The sequence below is a fragment of the Arabidopsis lyrata genome, assembly GCF_000004255.2.
Source record: "Arabidopsis lyrata subsp. lyrata unplaced genomic scaffold ARALYscaffold_3, whole genome shotgun sequence".
Taxonomy (NCBI): Eukaryota; Viridiplantae; Streptophyta; class Magnoliopsida; order Brassicales; family Brassicaceae; genus Arabidopsis; species Arabidopsis lyrata.
The window spans coordinates 20,584,692-20,602,067 of record NW_003302553.1 but is presented as its reverse complement, the minus strand read 5'-3'; the positions used below and the strand labels follow the sequence as shown (position 1 = coordinate 20,602,067).

Sequence of the window (17,376 nt, the reverse complement as noted above, 5' to 3'; positions counted from 1 at the left end):
GAAAGGACCCCAAACATCTAAATGGATAAGATCAAACGGGGATGAAGACATGTGATTGTGTGACTCAAAACTTAACCTTTTTTGTTTAGCTAAAGGACAGACTGAACAATGAGACTCAATTAAAGAACTACTTTTAGACATAGAAAGAGTACCAGACAACAATTTTAACTTGTCAGAAGATGGGTGTCCAAGGCGTTGATGCCAGAGATGTCCATCTACCGCCAAGGATCCAGAGAAATGTTGATGAGCAGGAGATGTGAGAGTGTGAGATGAAGATGCATCAAGCTGCAGTATGTAAAGATTATGAAGTAGAAAGCCTCTACCAATCATCAAGCCCTGAATAGACCCCTGAATATAACAAAAATCAGGGAAAAAATGAGCTGATGCTTGACTATGTTTTAATAAGCTGCTAACTGATATGAGATTAAATTTGAAAGAAGGTACATGTAAAACATCATGCAAAACTAGAGATGTAGATAAATGTATTGTGCCAGTGTGTGCTATATCCACTCTAGTTGCATTAGGTAAAGAAACTGTAACACCAGTAACAGTCACAGTTTCATTGAATAAAGCCAAGTCAGAGCAAACGTGACTTGTAGCTCCACTGTCAATTATCCAACTACCCTGAGGAAGATGATTATAGAGAGAAGATAGACATTGATGTTGAAATGTGAGTTTGTTATTTTCAAAACGAAGAGAGGTAGATGGAAAAGAGACAGTACCAGAAGAAGATTGCGGATCCATAATACCATTCTGTGTAACAGAAGCAACTAATGGGAAAGGTGCTTGATTCTCTGAAACTTGAACATGAGTATTCAGTTGTTGTATTAGGGATTGCACCTGTTCTTTATTCATCTGACTCACATCCAAATTGGTTGTTGATATAGCCGGAGAATTTGAACCAGATGCACCAGTCATGACATTAGCAATTGCATGTGTCGATGGTCTGGGACTAGAGTACTGCGCCCTAGGTTGAAAATTGTTGTTGAAAGATGGATTAGGAGGTCTTGATGCAGACTGAACTTGATATCCTCCATTATGAGTCTGATAACCTCCAGAGCTTTTAAATCCTGGTATATATCCTGGAGGATAACCATGGAGTTTAAAACATTTTTGAATAACATGACCAGTTTGGCCACAATGAGTGCACACTGGTCTTGGTGCTCTAGGTCTGTACTGAGACTGCATTGCAGCATAGATATTGTTATCTAGAGGCCCTTGATATACATGTTGACCAGTTTGTACACTTCCATCATAATAACCAGAATAAGGATGCTTATTCATTGTACTACCAACTGCAGACTGAGAGTTATCCTGAGTATTAAACACCACATTGTCATTCTTAGACATAGGTTTGATATTCTTCTGACGTTCATCCTGAGTGACCATATTGAATACTTCTTCAATAGATGGAATAGGCTTCAACATGAGGATATGCCTGCGAGTAGCTTCATAGGACTCATTTAGACCCATTAAGAACTTTGTTACTCTGCTTCTCTGTTGCAATTTATCCCAAAGAGTAGCAGCACTGCATTCACACTTTCCACAAGTGCATAAAGGAAGCTCCACATAATTTCTATACTCTTCCCATAAGGTAACCAATTCAGTATAATAAGCACTGACATCTAAAGATCCCTGTTGAATAACACTCAAACGTTGCTCAATCTCATATACTCTAGGAGCATCATCTTGTTTGAATCGTGACATCAAACTTTTCCAAATTCCTTCAGCCGTAGATATGAATAACAAGCTTTGACCAATCTTTTTCGAAACAGAATTCATAAGCCAAGTCGCTACCATGTCATTGCAACGAGACCATGATCCAAAATCTCTATCATTCTCAGATGGTTTAAGAATTGTACCGTCTATGAATCCAAGTTTGTTGCGCACATTAAGCGCCATGCGTACTGATCTTCGCCAAGAATGGAAATCTGCGCCTGTTTCAAGACGATCTGACACCAATGCTAAACCAGCATGATCGGAGTTATGAAGATAGTATGGATTATTGTAGTGATCCATTGTCTGACGGGAAGATTCACCAGAAGTCATCTCAAAAACTTTGAAAAACAGATCAAGATTTGTTCAAGATTAGATCGATCGAGAGAAAACGAAGCTGATTCGATTAGCGGAAGAATGAATTCCAAGAAAAGTGATTGCGATGTAAGTAAGAAATATGAAGAAAATTGATGAATAACGAGTCGATGTTCGATGAGCTCGTTGAGGTGATGAATCGATGAATCGATGTAGAAAAAGATGGAGGATGATGAAGATGATGATGAATTGAAGATTGATATAGAAATTTTCTGAAGAAGATGGAAGAAGAAGAAGAAGATCGAAAATCTGTTTTCCGTTAATCACTTTTCCGGGAAAATAGGAATGAGAAAAATATTATGCTCTGATACCATGTTAACTAATTGTGAAATTTCTCATTAAGTGAAAAAGTAATGATACAACATAGTATTTATAGTATCAAGCTAAAGGAGACTTAATACTAAGTATATATTAATATGTTAATAAAACAAACATACTAATATGTGAAAAGAAAACAGCTAATATATACTCCCTCTGTTCCTAGATAATTGATTTTCTAGAGATTTCATATATTTTAAGAAACAATTATTGTTTACTTATTTAATTTTATTAAATATTTTTTTAATAAACTATGAACCAATAGTAATCTGAAACAGTTAATCATTACGTCTTGAAATCTATGATTTATTAATATATATTAATTAACTAAATATAAAGAAAAAATCTAAAAAATCAATTTTTGTGGAACTTGCAAAACACTAGAACATCAAACTTTTAGGAACAGAGGGAATACTATTCAATAAATAAAATAGGAGTGAGGAAAGGAAAAGAAAATAAGATAAGATGAAACACAACATAAAAAGACAGTGAAGGAAGAGAATATAATTTGAGAAGAAACGACACATCGTCTCCGACAAAGATCTTTGGACTGTACGGACAAAGCATGCTTCATTCTTCATCATTCCCCTTGGCCTTAAAAGTTAAGACCTTTGTTCTCAATATTTAATATACTAGTCTCACTAGGTTAATCTTCTACCTCACTTTTGACATTAATTAATTTTTACATCCCAAGCTCACCATGTTTATTAAGAAGATTTCCATTATAAAACTCCACCATATATTGCACTAGCTAGTTACTTAAGAGTTTATAAGAACTAATCCAACTTTTAAATTTAGGGAGATAGACATCGTTCAACAAAACCTATAATTTAACCATGTATGCTTTGAAATATTGCCACAATACAGTAACTGTAAAGCCTTTTCATGGATTTAAGCTAAACCTTTGGATGTGAAAACCGATAACAAAAAGGTTATAGTGTTATAGATTACTGAAGTAAATTAAGTAGTGAATTGCAATCCCTTTAAAATGAAAGTGTAATTGTTGAATGTAGATGTACTTGATTAAGTAAGTGCATACCAAAATCATGATTGGGAGAGAACCAATAAAAAATATTGAATGAAGAGATTTTAGTTTCTGTATACTGATCAAGATAAATAGTACAACAAAATTCGAGATTTGGTTAGACCTTGGAACGAATTAAATTTTTTTTATCGAAAAAGATCATAACGTCAAAAAAAATTTTCTGACTAAAAATCAAACAAACATGAACTGAATTTAGCGTATAACAGGTCGGCAAAGACTTCCATTATCATATCAAAGAGATACGGGAAAATAATACCGCCTTATAAACCTAGACCATGCGTCCTTTTATCAATGCCGGTCCGAGCATTTGTGAGACCCTACACGAAAAATAAAATGAGGCCCAATATATTTATAAGTTTTAGGGCTAAAACTAAAATCTCTAATTGATCAAGATTTGGGGTTGGTCGGCATTATCAAAACGAATCGAGTTTTAAGATAAATAATTTTGAACTTTTTTTTTTTTTTGTAGTTTATACCTGTAAAAAACATTTTTTGGAGAGACAGAGGGATCTCCAAACCCTAGAAATTGATTCCTTCGAGAAATGTTGCCTTCTTGGTGTAAAACGAAAACTAAATTGTGATTTTTTTTTGCAAACGAAAACAAATTCGCCGTTTCCCCTTCTAGTTGAGATTGAATGCGTCACCATGAAATCATGCTTTAATCATATTCTGCGTGAGTGGGAAAACAAGTATTTATAAGTACATAGTACTACTTTTGGGATTAAATATTTTCCTCGATATAAACCAGAGGTGCATAATATAGGTAATTTTAAATATTGATAGTGATTTTTCCTACCCTAACATGCTCAAATTACAAGAAAAAAACGCATATATGGTGATTTAATGATTATGTGAAGCCGATCCTTTAAAAGTTCCCACGGTTTTCGCTCATGACCCTGCCGCATTGTATTTGTTGTATGAACAAAGAGTACATATAATTCTTTTTCAAAAAAAAAAAAAAAGAGTACATATAATTTGAGCATATTGGAATGAAAAAAAAATGATAATGGATAAGCTTTATTAATATACCAAAAAATAAACTTGTTTAAGTTACATGAAGTTAAAAGAGGTAACCATTAAGAATAGTCAACAGAAGAAGCAAAGATACAATTTGTTTTCTTCTTATATTTGATAAATATCCTACAAAAATACAAATTATTAAGCAACTTATCTTATAGGAATCATTGTAAACAATTTGCTTTGAAATGGAAACTTTGCTTAAATTTATGTCTATATATCTATGAATTTGTTCCAGGAATATATGCTTTTTACGCCAATATTTTTAATGTATATATCTGACACAATCAAGTAGACAATTATACCTATCACATTATCAAGAAGTCTATATAGACTCTATACCAATTTATATGTTTAATGTATGTAAGTTTATCACATACTCGATGATATGGTTTATTTGGTAAAGGGAATTTTATTCCCCAATGAATTAATGATATCAAGACACTACAAAAAAAGAGGTGTTTTGTGTCATTTATTTTGTATATTTACATTACTTATAAATGATGCAAATAAGTTTTGCATCACTTATAAAAGTGACTCTGAAAGTGGTGATGCAAATATTTTGAATCGGTTGCATCAAATATTTGCATCGATTATTATAATTGATGTTGTTTTGTATCATTTGCAAGAGACGATGTTAAATTTGCATCGGTTAATAAAAATGATGTAATTATTTGTTACGGTTATAGTAAGTGATGTTAAGATTAATATCATTTTTGATAACTGATACAAATAATTGTATCATTTGTAATAATCGATGTTAAATATTTCTATCAATTATAAATAATTGATTTTAAATTTAATATCAGTTTTCATGATGAACAAATATAGCAATGATATCATTTTCAATAAAATAATAATATATAAATTTAATATTAATAAAATAAAATTAAAAACAAAAACTTAATTTCATGGAAGAAAACACGTTTACACGTTTACAACTTTACATTGTTGAAAATTCAAAAACAAACTCTAAAACCATAAACTACTTTTGTTCCTTAATTAATTCTCAGAAATATCAATCTCGATCACATCCTTTAATTCATGCTGAAAAATCTTTTGGGTCTTTTTCATCAATGGTGCATCCCATGCATCTCTAAATCTTCTTCACGATCCTCACGGTCAGATCCTCATGGGCCTCATAATCCTAGCAACCTCAGTAACATCATCGTCCGTGTGCTTTATTTTCTTAACCGTCTTTCTGTTTCTTTCCGGGTCCTTCAACGCCTTGATGATAAAAGACTGGATCAAAACAGCACAAAATAAGTATGGAGATCAGCCTAAGATCAGCATAAAATCAAAGAGATAACAAAATAGAACTTCTAATTAATCTTTGAAAAGACACATATTTCTAAAGCCACAAACTCTTGTGGTCGTAGATTTATTCTATGAGTAGCTTTTAGCCTTTTACTTTTGTAAATTGAATGACCCAAACAAAATTTAGAACATTAAGTGACCTACAGTTTTGCGAAGAAGACGAGCCACCAAACCTCTGCTTCTTAAAGTAATCATCTTGGCGAGAAGAAGTTATTAACAAAAAAAATATATATCTTAGATATTTGTATTTGGCAAAGAAAGTGTAGATTTTGTAGATTAAAGAAGTTAAGATTCCGGAGAGATTTGTATTTTGATTTACTTAGTTTTGGTGAAAAGGAAAATAGATATTTTATTTCCAACTAAGATTTTAAACTGAGGAAACAAAAAAAGAGGCGGCCAATGAAAAAATTCAAAAAGAAAAGAGAATTTTTTTTTATGATCGTCTAAATTTTGTTTTGTGTAATTAAAGATTTAGTAATAAATAGAGGATGCATGATCAGTGGATGTTAAACCACAAAATTAGTTTTAACGTAATTAGTGTAAACTTATTAAAAATTATATCATTTTTCAAGTGATGTTAATATAAATTAAGAAATACATCGATTGTTTAAATGATGTGAATTTATAAATTTGTATCAATATGTAAAAATGATACAAATTGATCTAGATTTGTATCAATTTTAATGAATTGATGCCACATAAATTAACAATAGCATCAGTTACAACAATTGATGTTAAATTATATTTTTTGTATCAATTATTAATAAGTAACTCAAATTAGTATCGTTTAACTTTTTGATGCAATTTAAGTGATGCAACCTAGCCTTTTTATTGTAGTGAGAGAGCAACAGCTAATTTTGATTTTTTTTTTTCGGTTAAGAAAAAAAACGTAATATTTGCCCCCCAAAAAAAAAAAATTAAAGAACGTACTTTTATATGTTTCTTAAAAGTTTATGAACAACTTGATAATCCTATGTAATGAAGAGTCATGCAAACTTTTGACTCATTTAAACGTAATAAGCTTTGTTAAATGAAATTCCTTTTTAAAGCTAAGTGGGTACGTATAAAACTCTACGCAACGCATGTTGATCCATTTAAGTCACCATCAACAAAGAAATTATATATATCATTGGTTGGATGAAGAAATAATATATGAATTATCAGAACTTACCTTAACAAAAGTTAGTATTTAAATCACAGAAAAGTAAACTAAATAAATGGAATTAAAATGGTTTAAATTACATACGATATTTCGCATGTAAAAAAAATATGCATAGATGCAAAACACTTGTAATATATTCGAATATGTTATACACCGTATAAAAAAGTTTTCGAATATATAACCCCCTTTTTCTGTTTCTATTTAAAAAATTTTGCATCTTGATTCTCAGCTCATAATTCGATGAATTATGATTTAGAAAGAAAAAAAAAAACCATAATTCGATGAAATAACAAAAGCACCTTTTCCTCCCTTACTTTATGAATAAAGCTAAAGCATGGGAAAAAAAATGAAGTATAGAAAAATGAATTACTGATTATAACAATCTTTCTTAAGCTAGTAATTAATATTCTTACATAAACTTACACAACTTAGGTTTATCTGTTTTATGGATAGATTATCGTAAAGACTAGAATATTGTGTTCATGAATTAGAAAACTTATTCGTCCGTTCATCCAAAATTAGTTAATCGTTACATGATGTAACTTACATCGAATATGGTCCATATGGACATCCAAATTTATAGAAGAAAAAAAAAGAAGAAGAAAGATCCAAACTCTAAAAATGAAAAAAAAAAAAAAAAAAAAAAAAGCGAGAGAGAGAGAGAAAGAAAGAATGGTGTTAAATACATCCAAAAATCATCATTGACATCTATCGATTGCTCAATTTGTTTGTCTCTCTTCTTCTTTCCTTTTCTCCAAAAACTAAAGCATCGAGAAACAACAAATCTCAAAATCTTTTCATATTCTTTTAGTAGAAAGTAAGAGAGGCGATGAATAGACGAGTGTTGGAGAGTTCGCCGGTTCAACACCTCACGGCGGCTGGAAACCCTAATTGGTGGAATAACGTCAGCGGCGGCTTGAGGCCACCACCACCGTTTATGAGTCACCAGCCGCCGCCTACAACTCCTTATCTTCCAAGTCTCTTGCCGACCTCCTTCTCTTCTCCAACTTCCTCTTCATCTTCTTCTTCACCTTCTTTGCCTCTTCCTAATAGTAACCCTAACTTCTCTTCTTGGCTTGAAATGAGTGATCTGCCTCTTGACCAGCCATGGAACCTTAGTCAACTCCTCTTGTAACTCCCTTTCTATCCCTCTCCCTGTCTCTCGTAGGATGTTTTCTTGGTTTTGAGTTCTTGGATTTGTTTTGTAATTTAATTCGATCTTATGAAGTTTCTTTCTCCTTTTTTTTTCCATGTAGATATATACATAATCTACTTATATTATTGCATATACATAAACATGATTTAATATAGATTATGTCGTCTTTGAATGAAGGGGTGGATTGATGATGGGAGAGGAAGAGAAAATGGAGATGATGAACCATCATCATCATCTTCAAAATCAACACCATAGTTACCAAGAGAAGAAGATACAGAATTGGGAAGAACAAGTTTTGAGGCACCAAGCTTCCATGAAACAAGAGAGTAACAATACTAATGGTTATAGAATAATGGCCTCACCAAACTCACCTCCAAACAAGTCTTGTGATACAATTCACAACACCAATGAAGAAAACAACAATAACATTCACAATGGTCCTAACTTGTCCGAGGTGGGTTAAAATAGTTAATTATATATCATCAGATCAATATTTAATCTTTACCAAAGATTAAGTAACCTCTCCATATGAATATTTCTATTATTTTTTTTTGTCTGTGTGTCATGAAGTGTAATAGCTCAGAGATTATTGGGTCTTCTTTTGCAAATAAGAAACCAAAACTTCAAGTTCCTTCATCACAATCAACTCTCAAGGTAACTAACTAAATCCATATGTCTTTGTTTCTATCTATTGCTGACATTTTAAATAACAAAACAAATGCACAAACATAAAGGAGAAGTAGAAAAAAACAAAAGAGAATGGGCACAGAATAAGCTGCATGTGTGTGTGATTGTAACATTTTTGTCTTTCTTATGTGTCTTCTTCTTCTTGATCTCATTATTCTTTTTCTCTTTCTTTCCTATGATTCAACGGTAGTTACGCAATCCTTTTTTGTTAGTTTTTATTTTAAAATGAAAAATAGAAACTAAATCTGTTTTTTCAGTTTGATTCAGTTTTAGCTCAGCTTTCATTTTCTAACAAAACTTTTAAAATTAAAATTATTGAAGTTAATTATGTTTTCTTCTTCTTGCTCTGTTTATTTTGTTCTGTCTAAATTGATATTGTTATGTTTGTAACAAAATATATCTTTATTTGATCAGTTATATCAAAATGTGTCCTTTGTCCTTCTTCTTTTTTATTTGGATCTTGGCTCATAGATCTAATTACATTCGTTAAATAACGAAATGACCACATGTAGTATATTTATATATGATCTCTTGTTTTATCAAAGGTGAGAAAGGAGAAACTTGGAGGCAGAATCGCATCTCTTCACCAGCTAGTATCTCCCTTTGGCAAGGTATAATTACTGATTAATTCCCTTTACTAATCACTGGGTTAAGATAATCAAATTTCTAAATCAAAATTGAATTATATTAGTCACTGTTTGGTTGATTGATCCCTTTTATTTCAGACTGACACAGCCTCTGTCTTGTCGGAGGCTATTGGATACATTAGATTCCTCCACAGTCAAATTGAGGTGACTTGTCTTTTCCAAACTACCATGCTTCTTATTTCATTTAGTTCAAGACAAATATTTATTCGAATCTTCCCTCACAACTAAAACAAAAACAATCTTGTGTGAACCCAAGTGTGGATTCTTTGGAGTTATTTTTTGTTCTTTATTTGGATTTTTTATAGTTATAAGAACTTCATAGTATAATTAAATAGTAATTTACTGATGAAGCCATTAGCTTAGGTTTATTTATTTCTATAGCATTGATGAATTAACGACTGTCTTTTGTGAGATTAGTTTTGAATTTGACTCTAAAATTGTAGTTAAAATCTATATAGTTTTGTTGTCTTTAAAAAATTTGTTTGTTTTTCAAAATTACAGGCTTTAAGTCTACCATACTTTGCTACTCCCTCGAGGAATAATATGATGCACCACCAACATGTAAGTATTAAATTAACATACACCTTAGTACCATGTATACTGTAATTTCTACTCATATAATGGGGCATTAAAATGTATCTGATTGCTAATTATAATTAATTTGTAATTATGTGTATACAGGCACAAGGAAATATGAATGGTATATTTCCTGAGGACCCTGGTCAGGTACGCACATATTTTTGTTCATTTCTAGTTTTATACACTCTACTTTTTATTGGATCAATTAAACCCAAATCTTAATTAATTAAAAAAAATAGTTGCCAGCTTTATTCCAAAAAATTACCCTTTTTCTCTACTATTGTTCTCTCAAAAGTGAAATGACCAAGATAAAGTATGGTCAATAAAATAAAAAGATGACATTACCAACTTTCCTTTCCAGTCCTCTATTAAACCTAGAAAAGCCACTTAAATTATTTATTATATTTATTTTCCTTCATGAAAGTAGCTTTGGTCACTAAAGTTTTTTTTGGCAAATGATCGATCTAAATCAACTTTTCAAACCAAGATATCACGATTTACCTGTCCCACAAATGGTTTTATATTTACCTGTCCCACAAATGAATTAACTAGTGTAACTGAAAATTTTAGCAATGTTTTTCATTGCAAAATTTATCGCTATTCAAATTCAGAAAATCAAATACTTAATGATATTACTCACACTCAAAGGTATTAAAACCGCGGATTGGTGTATAAAACAGTAAATATTCACGAACTATCTTAGGTTATCCTATCCATATATATGTTATTTACAAGTAGTACGGGCCAACCCACCGCAAAAGAACTTGGTCTGTTGTGAAGTAGGCCGACCCGTTTTGTAACCAATACTCACACTAGAGCACAGTTTATATATATATTTTAAAATATCTATGCTAAAGAAATCTTTTCTGATTTGGTTGATCAGCTTGTGAATGAGTATTGCATGAAAAGAGGAGTTTCATTGTCATCGACGGACAATCAAAAATCAAATCCTAACGAAGAACCGATGAAAGACTTAAGAAGTAGGGGACTTTGTCTTGTTCCAATCTCATGCACACTCCAAGTTGGCAGCGACAATGGCGCCGACTATTGGGCTCCGGCGTTGGGATTCACTCTCCAGTGAACTATTCACTTTCCGTTATTTTATTTTGGGTCAGCCAAAAAAATTAGTAGATGTTATAACATCATGAGCAACCAATCTATTGAGAAAACAACAAAATGAGTTTCCAAATTTGATTGCTCATGATGCTGTACCAACACATATTGGTTTTGGCGTTTGGCCTTTGAACATTTTCTGTTGACGAGTATGAGATGGTATGTTGAATCATGTTTTCTTGCTTTAATAGGAAACTTTATTAATTCTCTTAAATGTATATGTGATATGATGCTTCTATTTTAATTTTATTATTGTTTTAGTTGAAAGGGTTAACCAGTTAAGATGGTTTCATACTAATTCCACCACTAGGTTTAACCGTTTAAGATGTTTTAAAGATGCAAAGAAATGTTGTTTTGGGAAACGAAAGTCAAAAACATATGTACTTATAGATATTTTCGGTTCTTAATAATTTAGAGACTGTATGATTTCTTCTATAAATTGTTCAAATTAAAGTTTCGTTTGTTTTAGTTGTCTTCTTTAATTTCTCGTGCATGGTAGCTCAGTTTATTTTTAATCACCATGGTACTGGAATTGGTAGTGCTCAATTGGTGGGCTTATTTTAGGCCTTTTGCTCCATCACTATAACTGTGTTAATGGACTTTGAATCAAATTCTACAAGCCCATGTTGATTTTACTATGATGTAGTTTTCAGTACATGGCATTGTCAATATATGAAAATTTCAATGTGGAGAAACTTGTGGTGGCTTCACAAAGACTGCATTTGTTGATAGTATTAGTAGTGGTGCAGATAAGTTATTAGAAATCAATATTGCAAAGGGTAGCTATTTTTAGGTCACATAATGTATAATTTGGTTGGTGCATGGCTTGTAGAGTTCATCAAATGTTAGATTGCTACTTATTAACGGTCAATGTTCAATGATGAAAGACTATAACTCTTGGATTGAGTCTTAGATATCTAAAATGGAATTTAGGACATTAGCTTAGCCTTAATTTCACATGGTCAGTGATTCAGTGCTATGCAAATGAACTTGAGGAAGAAGCATTAGTTGGATTAAAATTTTATGAGAATGCTAATATAAATTTTTTTTTTTTTTTGGTTTTAATGTGAAGATTTCATTCCATAGGAAAATTGCAAGCTAATAAACTATTACAAAAGCTACCCATTATGACAGGAACAAAGGACTGAAAATAGAGAAAAAATTACAACGAGAAACGACTAAAGTATAGACTAAGGAGGGACAAAGAGTGCAAGTTGGGCTCCGAGAAGGAGAGGAGCCAATCACACATGGAACGGTGGATGGCGAGGCGGAGAGAAGCAGCGGTAGAGCTCACAGCGGTGAAGATCCTCCTGTTCCGTTCCTTCCACAAGTGTTAGACGACAGATTGAAGGAGGAGCTTTAAGATGGATTTGAATTTGGTTTGAGTAGGGAGATTATGAGCAGCGATTTTATTTGGCGGATTGGGAAAGAAACTTCCAGCCATTAAGACCCAAACATCGAGAGAGAATGCACACTAAAAAAGAGATGATCGTGACTTTCTATACCACTTGAGCAAAGAACACATGATGCTGGGATACTCATGCCCCATCTCCTCAATCAGTCTCTAGTGGATAAACGTGAGAGCATAGCCAACCAAGTAATGAAAGAGAACCGAGGCACATGCTCTCGAAACCAGATTACCTTAGCCCAAGAGACGATCGGTGACCTGAACTTTTGCAATTCCTTACAGTGAAGAGGCCTTCAACGTATTAGACTATTAGTAGTTGATGTTCCATGGCAATTCCTGATATCTCTGTATTTTACCTCTTTTTAGCACACATTTCTTATACATTTAGCTTAGTTTTCTCTCTGTTTCATTGCATTAATAGTCCTTTTTAAAACATTATTCATCGCTTAGTACGATTTGCATTGCATAGCATAGCATGTTGCATATTGGATGAGTTTCAGGTACTTTGGAGCTTATTTAGGACTTAATGGAGTAATGAGGAACCAACACGACCAAGGAGCTAGACTTGAGATCGAGTTGGAGAGGATTGAAGTCGTTCAAGATGACCAGGGAGCAGACTCGACCAGACGGACTCGACGTCACGTCGAGTTGGACGTCAAGGCGCCACCTTTGAAGATCACATGGACTCGACGTGGCAGGCTCGACGTCACGTCGAGTTGGTCTCCGCCGACTCTCTATTTTGTCTTGTAGCTAATTAGGGCAACCTAGTATTTCCTATAAATAGGGGTACATGCTATTGTCCAGGGGATATTCCTTTTACCCAGCAGATATTCCGCTGCTCTCTCTAAAAACCCTAGTTTTGTAATCGTTTTTCCCTTTGAATTTTTGAGTTTTTGAATTTCGTTTCTTCATCAAAGTTGTAGATCTCCTTCTTATCTATAACATACTTGCTTTTTAATGATTTATGGGTTTGAAACGTTTTCTGGGTTTTTATGCATGATGTTCTTCTGTGTTCTTGAGTAGTGGATTAGGGTTCTTGAGGATGGGTTAGATTAGGTGTGGAATCCTTAGTATATTTAGGTGGTTAAGTGTAGAATTGCTTGATTTCCCTTCTGGTTTAGTAGATCTTAATGCTATTTCTTCTCTGATCAATTGGAAATTGATCTCAGACATTTCCACGCCCACAAGGTGTTTGATGAAATGTCTGAACAAACTTTTCCAGAGATTTGCATACTCTAGCCCAAGAGATTGGATGTTTAGAATGCTTATTGACTATATTAGATTGAATCATAATGCCTGCTAGGTTATATTTCTTCAATGAGAATTGAGTATGAAAGTGATTTAGCTTGAGAATCTCTGTCACGAGAGTGGATTGATTTGTATTCGAATCTATTATCTAGGGATAGCTTGATTGAGTTTGTTAACTACCTGGATAGACTAAAGAGACTGCTATAATCGATTATCCCATTCCTCAGGACCCTTTATCTCTATTGCTTGCTCGTTTATCGTTTCTGTTAGCTTCTGTGTTCTACTCGACCTGCTTGCTTATTACTGCTTAGTTTTGATAGTTGTTTCTCTTTATGCATGTTCATTCCTGTTCCGTAGTTTATTCGTTTTTATGCATGATCGCTTAGGATTGTTAGATAAACAAACCTCTATTCTGCTTGGCTTGACTTAGTTATCTCTGAGCATATCTTGATTGATAGTGAGAGCACCTGATTGGATTGATAACCTCTTATACTGCAATGACATGAAAGTATATTAGGGTAATTGATAGTAAAAATCCTAGTATCAATTCCTTATAGCATGGTTTGAGACTTGTAAAATATCTTTCTTTTCCATGCAATTAAAAAGAAAACCTTTTATAAGAAAAAAAACGTAGTAGTTGGTCTCTCGCAAAATAACGTTTCATGTGTCCCAAATCTAGTGACGATAAGTGTTAACTTTTTTTTTCTATTTAACTTGATCTAGTATATTTTGTTTGTTTTTAAAATATGTGTAATTTCTTAAACAAAATAGGTATTGGCGAGTTCTTAATATAATATTTGATAAAAAAAAGTTTTCAAATTAAAATGAGTTTTACTATAAAATTTTGTGAAATCAAAATTTTCAAAGCTTTACTGGGAAAAATGAGCTTTAAAAAGTTCCTTTTTTTTTTTTTTTGCTAAGAGAGTAAATATCATTAGATGAAATGTAGGTGTTACAATAGAAGACCTAGAACAAATGAACCTTGGCAAAAAAGAATAAAAAACAAGGTTACATTTAGATTATAAACATTCTCAGAAAACGGAAACAGGAGCATCCATTAGGTGAGCCAAAGCGCCATAAGGTTTTTGAATTTCTTCATCTTCCTCCTAGCTGTGATTGAGTTGATAATTTGCCGGTCAATGTCAATGAAGATGGTGAGCGGCGAGATTGAAATATTTTTGTGGAACAGGTTGTTTCGCTGCCTCCAGATCCCGTAGACTAGAGCATGGGTAATCAATAGTCGTAGTGTTTGAGGCGAGTTAGTGTTCTTGACCTTTAGCCAAGCCAATAAGGCTGCCCAGTTTGCAAATACAGTCGGAGCCAAACGCAATCTTGCGAGGCTGAGATTCCATAGTGATTGAGCGAATGTGCAATGCAGAAAGATGTGATCCCTGGTCTCCATTTAGCCAACACAAAAGGAGCAGTCAGTGGAGATTTGAAGTTCCCATGAAGCTAGCCTATCCCTGGTGGGTAGCCTGTTAAGATTTGTTACCCACATGTGGAACGCATGCTTTGGAGTGGCACCTTTGAACCAAACCAAACATGCCCAGTCCGCAGCAGGAGCCTTTGGTCTGAGAATCTCCCAGGTTTTACTCGAGGAGAAACCACCGCACGGCTTGTCTTCAATTAACCAATCGAAAGAATCATCCTCATTTGAAATAGTTGGTAATTGAATAGTAGACAAGTAGATGTGTAAAGCAAGTGCCTGATCAGATCGTGGAGAGGCAATATTCCAACCCTCCAAAGTGCAAGCCGCAGAGACTCTCGCATTCCTAGGAACCCATAGTATGGTAGGACCAGAATCTCCCAAAAACTCTAACATGGGACCAAAAGGAGTCCATACATCATGCCAGAACCAAGCTATGTTTCCACTTCCAATTCTGCAGTTTATGAATCTTTTGGCCAGGCTCCTTAATTTTAGAAGAGATTTCCAAAACCAAGAGTCGGTATTTTTAGCTTTGATATCCCAGAAGCTAATAGAAGCAAGCCCGTGGTGGTAATGCTGCCAAGCCACCCATAACGAGCCACTGTTAGAGAACATGAGCCAAATAAGCTTCAGATTCAAGGTGGTGTTCCAAACAGATAATTTCCTTAAGCCCAGACCGCCTTCATTTTTTGGCATACAGACAGAAGACCATGCAACCTTTGCTTTGGTGTGACAGTCAGTGCTCCCAGACCAGAGGAATCTAGCACATAGAGACTCAATTCGCTTTATACAACCCTTGGGAAGCGTAAAGGTGGATATCCAAAAGTTAATAGTTCCGTATATCACACTGGCAATGAGCTGGGTTCTCCCCGCATAAGAAAGTGACTTAGTTGCCCATCCTCTCAGCTTGTTAGTGATTTTCTCAAGCAAAGGTGAGTATTCAGCAATGGTGAGCTTTCTGGACATTAAGGGAAGTCCTAAGTACCTTACGGGCAGCGTGCCAATGGGGAAATCATATTGAGCAATCGCTGACTCCTCCAATGGATATAAACCAGCATGGAAGAGAGTAGTCTTATTTCTGTTCATTGTAAGTCCTGATCAGCCTGCGAAGTCATCCAGAGCCTCATAGATACCATGCAGGGAGGAACTACTACCATCAAAGAAAACCATTACGTCATCGGCAAACATCAAGTGAGAAATTTCTAACTCAGATGTCATTGGATGGTAAGCAATAGAACCTGAAGCAAATCTTGATTGCATTATCTTTGAAAACACTTCCATGGCGAGCACAAATAGGTATGGAGAAAGAGGGTCTCCCTGCCTCAAGCCTCTTGTACTCTGGAAGAACCCATCAAACATTCCGTTTACTGAGATCGAGAAGGATGGGGTGCAAACACACTCTCGAATCCATCCAATATACTTTTCTGGAATGTTTAAAGCTGTCAGAGTAGCAAGCATGAAGTCCCATCTGACAGAATCAAAAGCTTTCCTTAGATCGACCTTTAGCATTGCTCTTGCTTTTATATTTTTCCTATTGTAGCCTTGCACAATCTCTGAAGCCAACAAACATTTTCTGACAGCAGCCTAGTAGGCAAGAAAGCAGATTGAGCATGGGATATAACAGATGGGAGGATGGACTTCAGCCTATTTGCTAAGAGCCTAGAGATGACTTTATACAAAGTGTTGAGGCAAGATATAGGTCTGAAATCAGATACCTTCGACGCATTCTGAATTTTTGGAATCAACACCAATGTAGTAGCATTCCACTGTTTAAGTAAAGTACCCGAGGAGAAGAACTCAGTAATAGCTGTCGTCACCTCTGCCCCAATCACACTCCAACAACTAGTAAAAAACTCCGAAGAGTAACCATCAGGTCCACTAGCTTTGTTCTTAGGGAGAGAGAAGAAAGCTTCTTTGATCTCTTCTTTGGAGAACATAGAGTCAAGGAGAGACCTTTGAGCATCAGAGCATTGGAAATTCAACAGCGCCGTTATGTCATCCTGCATGAACAGGGGTTGAGTTTCAGAGCTGCCTAGAAGATTCTTGAAGAACTCCACACAGTGCGAATGGATGCCTTGCTGAGTGTCAAAACGATTTCCCATCTCATCTTCAAGGTAGTGTATATGATTTATGGCCTGCCTAGTTGCTGCCATACGGTGAAA

At 34.2% G+C, this 17,376-nt stretch overlaps 1 protein-coding gene and 1 long non-coding RNA gene across 2 annotated transcripts; one reads left to right on the top strand and one right to left on the bottom strand.

Annotated features, from left to right (window-relative positions):
* Window positions 1-5,355: 5,355 nt before the first annotated feature.
* On the bottom strand, window positions 5,356-6,339 carry LOC110229631. Its single transcript, XR_002333005.1, has 2 exons — window positions 5,933-6,339; window positions 5,356-5,713 (listed from the first exon to the last, which is right to left on the bottom strand). It is a non-coding gene; the product is annotated as an uncharacterized LOC110229631 (long non-coding RNA).
* Window positions 6,340-7,567: 1,228 nt separating this feature from the next.
* On the top strand, window positions 7,568-11,392 carry LOC9320014 (transcription factor bHLH133). Its single transcript, XM_002885955.2, has 8 exons — window positions 7,568-8,081; window positions 8,284-8,560; window positions 8,677-8,760; window positions 9,339-9,404; window positions 9,519-9,584; window positions 9,942-10,001; window positions 10,122-10,166; window positions 10,903-11,392. The coding sequence occupies exons 1-8, from the start codon at window positions 7,780-7,782 to the stop codon at window positions 11,098-11,100; spliced, it is 1,098 nt and encodes a 365-aa protein (XP_002886001.1). The 5' UTR covers window positions 7,568-7,779; the 3' UTR covers window positions 11,101-11,392.
* The last annotated feature ends 5,984 nt before the right edge of the window (window positions 11,393-17,376 follow it).

Bases quoted from the DNA above. Each gene is read 5' to 3' on its own strand.
- LOC9320014 (XM_002885955.2), top strand. From the start codon at position 7,780: ATGAATAGACGAGTGTTGGAGAGTTCGCCGGTTCAACACCTCACGGCG. The intron at 9,585-9,941 runs GTGACTTGTCTT...TCAAAATTACAG, and splicing joins TCCTCCACAGTCAAATTGAG to GCTTTAAGTCTACCATACTT. The intron at 10,167-10,902 runs GTACGCACATAT...TTGGTTGATCAG, and splicing joins TTCCTGAGGACCCTGGTCAG to CTTGTGAATGAGTATTGCAT.